Source organism: Oncorhynchus kisutch, linkage group LG28 (assembly GCF_002021735.2).
Source record: "Oncorhynchus kisutch isolate 150728-3 linkage group LG28, Okis_V2, whole genome shotgun sequence".
NCBI lineage: Eukaryota > Metazoa > Chordata > Actinopteri > Salmoniformes > Salmonidae > Oncorhynchus > Oncorhynchus kisutch.
The window spans coordinates 8,207,714-8,213,713 of NC_034201.2; the positions used below are offsets into that span (position 1 = coordinate 8,207,714).

At 42.1% G+C, this 6,000-nt stretch overlaps 1 protein-coding gene across 5 annotated transcripts in view; it reads right to left on the minus strand.

Moving 5' to 3' along the window:
- The window catches only part of LOC109872701 (leucine-rich repeat and calponin homology domain-containing protein 2), a 77,777-nt gene extending 72,905 nt beyond the window's left edge, over window positions 1-4,872 (minus strand). For 3 of the 5 annotated variants that reach the window (XM_031807639.1, XM_031807636.1, XM_020464009.2), the window contains exon 1: window positions 4,611-4,870. In XM_031807639.1, the coding sequence (XP_031663499.1) occupies window positions 4,611-4,845 (235 nt within the window). In that variant the 5' untranslated portion in view covers window positions 4,846-4,870. Of the gene's footprint in view, window positions 1-4,610 lie in introns of all 5 variants that reach the window. The other 2 variants (XM_031807634.1, XM_031807635.1) reach the window with 2 other exon arrangements.
- Window positions 4,873-6,000: the final 1,128 nt, after the last annotated feature.

Genomic DNA, 6,000 nt, shown 5'->3' on the forward strand with positions numbered 1-6,000 from the left:
TTGTTCTCAACTAGCCTACCTGGTTAAATAAAGGTGAAATTTAAAAAATGTTAAAAATTAACCAGGTAGGCCAGTTGAGAACAAGTTCTCATTTACAACTGCGACCTGGCCAAGATAAAGCAAAGCAGTGCGACACAAACAACAACACAGTTACACATGGAATAAACAAAAATACAGTTAATAATACAATAGAAAAAGTCTATATATAGTGTGTGCAAATGAGGTAGGATAAGGGCGGTAAGGAAATAAATAGGCCATTGTGGTGAAATAATTACAATATAGCAATTTCACAATGGAGTGATAGATGTGCAGAAGATGAGCGTGAAGTAGAGATACTGGGGTGCAAAGAAGCAAAATAAATAAAATAACAGTATGGGGATGGGGTAGTTGGATGGGCTATTTACAGATGGGCTATGTACAGGTGCAGCAGTGATCTGTAAGCTGCTCTGACAACTGGTGCTTAAAGCTAGTGAGGGAGATATGAGTCACCAGCTTCAGTGATTTTTGCAGGCTTACCAGCTAAGATGGCGCCGGAGAAGAATGTTGACGCTTTACATGTTCCTATCCAATTGTGTTTTTTTTGTGGTGTTTGTAACTTATTTTGTACATGTTGCTGATATGGTCTCTTATGACTGAAAATAACTTCTGGACATCAGAACTGCGATTACTCACCACGAACTGGCAAAATCCTTTTTTTCCTTTAACGAGTCCAACCTGAATAACATACGGCTTTCCTGGGAACAGGCCCAGATCTCCGTCATTTGCATGAAGAGAAGTCGGAGAAAAAGGGGCCGGTGGGCGGGCTGCCTTCTGAGAACTCATAGGCGATCGAATAAACCCCCACTGCCTTCCATTCTGCTAGCAAACGTTTAATCTTTGGAAAATAAAATCGATGACCTACGTGGAAGATTAAACTACCAACAGGACATTCAAAACTGTAATATCTTATGCTTCACGGATTCGTGGCTGAATGACAACATTATCAACATACAGCCGGCTGGTTGTGCGCTGTACTCGCAGGATAGAACAGCAGCATCTGGTAAGACAAGGGGCAGGGGACTATGTATTTTTATAAATAAACAGCTGGTGCACAATATCTAAGGAAGTCTCAAGGTTTTGCTCGCCTGAGTTAGTGTGGTCTACAGCTGATCATGAGATACTCCATCTACCTAGAGAGTTTTTATTTGTATATTTCGTAGCTGTCTACATACCACCACAGACTGATGCTGGCACAAAGACTGCACTAAATGAGCTGTATTCAGCCACAAGTAAACAGAAAAATGCTCACCCAGAGGCGGCGCTCCTAGTGGCCGGAGACTTTAATGCAGGGAAACAAACCGATCTTACCAAATTTCTATCAGCATGTTAAAGGTGAAACAAGAGAAGAAAAATAAAAATAAAAATAAAAAAAACTCTGGACCACATTTTCTCCACACACAAAGATGCAAACAAAGCTCTCCCTTGCCCTCCATTTGGCAAATCTGACCATAATTCTATCCTCCCTATTCCTGCTTACAAGCAAAAATTAAAGCAGGAAGCACCAATAACTTGAACAATAAAAAAGTGATCAGATGAAGCAGATGCTAAGCTACAGGACTGTTTTGCTAGCACAGACTGGAATATGTTCCGGGATTCCGCCGATGGCATTGAGGAGTACACAACATCAGTCATGGGCTTCATCAATAAGTGCATCGATGATGTCATCCCCACAGTGACCGTACATACATACCCCAACCAGAAGACATGGATTACAGGCAACACTGAGTTAAAGGCTAGAGCTGACTCTTTCAAGAAGCGGGACTCTAACCCGGAAGCTTATAAGAAATCCCGCTATGCCCTCAGACGAACTATCAAACAGGCAAAGCATCAATACAGGACTAAGATCGAATCGTACTACACCGGCACTGGTGTTCATGGATGTGGCAGGGCTTGCAAACCATTACCTGCCTCTCTCTTGTTGTACTCCACAAGGAGACTGCCTGTTACGCAAATGCAGTAAGCCAAGGTAAGTTGCTAGCTAGCATTAAACTTATCTTATAAAAAACAATCAATCATAATCACTAGTTAACTACACATGGTTGATGATATTACTAGATATTATCTAGCGTGTCCTGTGTTGTATATAATCTGACTGAGCATACAAGTATCTAAGTATCTGACTGAGCGGTGGTAGGCAGAAGCAGGCGCGTAAACATTCATTCAAACAGCACTTTCGTGCGTTTTGCCAGCAGCTATTCGTTGTGCGTCAAGCATTGCACTGTTTATGACTTCAAACCTATCAACTCCCGAGATGAGGCTGGTGTGACCGAAGTGAAATGGCTGGCTAGTTAGCGTGCGCTAATAGCGTTTCAAACTTCACTCGCTCTGAGCATTGGGGTGGTTGTTTCCCTTGCTCTGCATGGGTAACGCTGCTTCGATGTGGTGGCTGTTGTCGTTGTGTTGCTGGTTCGAGCCCAGAGAGGAGTGAGGAGAGGGACGGAGGCTATACTGTTACACTGGCAATACTAAAGTGCCTATAAGAACATCCAATAGTCAAAGGTTAATGAAATACAAATGGTATACAGGGAAATAGTCCTATAATAACTACAACCTAAAACTTCTTACCTGGGAATATTGAAGACTCATGTTAAAAGGAACCACCAGCTTTCATATGTTCTCATGTTCTGAGCAGGGAACTGAAATGTTAGCTTTCTTACATAGCACATATTGCACTTTTATGTTGTTCTCCAACACTTTGTTTTTGCATTATTTAAACCAAATTGAACATGTTTCATTATCTACTTGAGGCTAAATTGATTTTATTGATGTATTATATTAAGTTAAAATAAGTGTTCCCTCTGCAACTGGATCCTGGACTTCCTGACGGGCTACCCCCAAGTGGTAAGGTTAGGGAACAACACATCCGCCATGCTGATCCTCAACACAGGGGCCTCTCAGGGGTGCATGCTCAGACCCCTTCTGTACTCCCTGTTCACTCATGACTGCATAGCCAGGCACGACTCCAACACAATCATCAAGTTTGCCGATGACACAACAGATGATCACCGACAACGACGAAACAGCCTATAGGGAGGAGGTCAGAGACCAGGCCATGTGGTGCAAGGACAACAACCTCTCCCTCAACGTGATCAAGACAAAGGAGATGATTGTGGACTACAGGAAAAAGAGGACCGATCACGCCCCTTTCTCATCGACGGGGCTGTAGTGGAGCCGGTTGAGAGCCTCAAGTTCCTTGGTGTCCTAAAATGTCCTAAAACTAAAATGGTCCAAGCACACCGAGACAGTCATGAAGAGGGTACGACAACACCTATTCCCCCTCAGGAGACTGAAAAGATTTGGCATGGGTCCTCAGATCCTCAAAAGGTTCTACCTCTGCACCATCCTGACTGCTTGCATCACTGCCTGGTATGGCAACTGCTCGGCCTCCGATCGCAAGGCACTACAGAGGTTAGTGCGTACGGCCCAGTACATCACTGGGGCAAAGCTACCTGCCATCCAGGACCTCTACACCAGGCAGTGTCAGAGGAAGGCCCTAAAAATTGTCCAGCCAAGTAATAACAAGCATGAAGCTCAGTATGTTAAACTGCATTCTGTCTCTCATCACCACCATCAATAATTCCACCACCTGGCTTCAGAAGCCACACAATCAGGCACCACATGCATGATGTACAGTTGGCTATTAGACCCTGCAGTGTGGGAATCCAGCAGCATCATCATTTCATAAGACAAATGAATGCTTCATTCTGCCAAAACATACATAAGCTATCTACATGGATTCAATAAACTGTAGGCTATTGACAGTGTATAGTATAGGCCTGCTATGTGTTCAACCACGTGAACAGCATACATTGTACTCTCAAATCGACATGTGATATTTGACCTCTTGAGAATAAAATATACATATACTCATGTCATATCTATTCACTTAAAATTATGATTCAACAGAAATTAAACGAATGTGTCTGTTCAATCCAAATCGATCTCGTACATACAAGGGGGTAATGCGCCTATACACCCATCATTGTGGCTATGGAGACGGCGTATCTTTTGTCTTCGTCTACCAGAGACAAAATAGACAAAATAGCATTTCAGTGAACATGCATAAATATTCATTGGGGTTTACGATTCATCTTCCCATTCGCTAATAATTTGCTTCACCTAGCCAGGCTACTCACCATCTAAATGTAGGTTAATGTAAAGCCACTCTATCGCCCTGACTTGGTTGCGCTTGTCATTTCATTCATGCATATGGTATCAACAAGGGAGCAATTGGGGAGTAAACGACCAAAACAACTAAACAAACCGTTGCCGCGGCATTGCAATCACAATTGTAGAGAACGTGAATACTATGGCACATTTTTACACATTCAGCTCAGCCATTCTATTCCTTGCGAAGACACCACGATTAAGAAAGGCAATGCAACACTGTGTCTATTGCACTATTCATCAAACAGAGCTGTTTGTGAAAATAGCCCATGGTAGGCTAATATAATAGTGCGCACCACGTTCAATTGTATACATATTTTGCTACCTTGTTGCATGGCACGCCTATTTGTTCAACCAGCTGAAGCCAGCGGGTCTCAGGAACAGCGAGCACTTCGGAAACCCACCTGCCTGCGTTGTATCAGTAAGATCATAGCACAGTCCAGGGTAGTCTCTCAGCTTCCTCCCGCTAAGATTCAACGTCCCTGAGCACACAGCATCCTCCAGAGCGCGGTCTAAACTCCGGGCCGTGTGGAGCTGATGCTGGTTGATCCCCGGGTTCCAGTGAGGTCCGTTGGATAAGTGATGGTTTGGAAGAGCAGTTACAGCTCCCACACCTCCCTGACTCGACGCCATTTTCATAAGAGGAATTATTCTTACAATAATAACAAGCGGTAGTTTCTCTGCCCATGCGCACAAAGTAGAGACTCCTGGGACTGTAGGCTAGACGTTAGGGGAAGGGCTTCTGAGAGGGCGTGGGCTCGGTTTAGCGCCGATGCTAAATTCGTTTTTTTACTGGATATTTGGTGGATATTCGGTTTTCTCTCGTAAATAGCTATTGAACCAAGCATGCCATAACTTTGAATAAGGTATATTCTGAAACAGGGTTGGAGGGATAAAAATCTTCACTTTTTTTGGTTTTGTTTTAAATAATAGGATCTAATATTTCAATCTTGAATAGCTCTTACACAAAGCATGCCATGACTATGAAAATGATATATTCTGAGTAAGGGGAGGTTGAACAAAAATGGTCTATGTGCTTATGGATAATTGGTTATTTGATTCAAAAGATGACTTGGAAAAAACGGAAAACGGCTCATTTGTTTTGTTTTTGAATTTGAAAAACGAAAATCGGAAAACGACTTGATTTGTCATTTATTGTGTCAAAATTATTATTATTATTATTAACCCTGCATTCTAATGAATTAAAAAAACCTAAAATAATCTGTGTTTTTATTTACAGTAGTGATGGACAGCTGGAGGCATTTTGTTTTTCACAAGTGTAGCAGGCTGTGAGTTCTGCAAACACCGTTTCCAGGAAGGGCTATTAGCACAACAATAGACTCTTCAACCTTTACAAAAGGATAGTTGTGCTGCCATCCTGTTAGAAGGTAACAGATTATTTTATTACAATGGTTAAATTGGATTTTCATTGTGTTCAATGGTGTTATTTGTCCCCTAGTGGAGCTTTCTGGTACTTAGAAAGACTACGCAAACAGGAAGTAGAGAATTTGTTCTGCACGCATAGAAGCAGCTACAAACAACGCTACGGTGCAGGTCTTTCAATGTTGTTATTTCTTGTCACGCTTCAGCCTTGGAAAATATTTGTTTGTCAGTTCGTTTCAAGCATTTAGCTAAGATGATAATCTTGTTATTGATAGAGTTGCTTACATATCAATGTTGGTTGGTTGCATTTACTCACAAATTGCAATGCCTTTAATGTATGTCGTTAGCTGTATTACTTTTCTCCTGCGTCAGTTTTTGTTACTGTTTCTAGTGTAATATGCTTTGTTATTC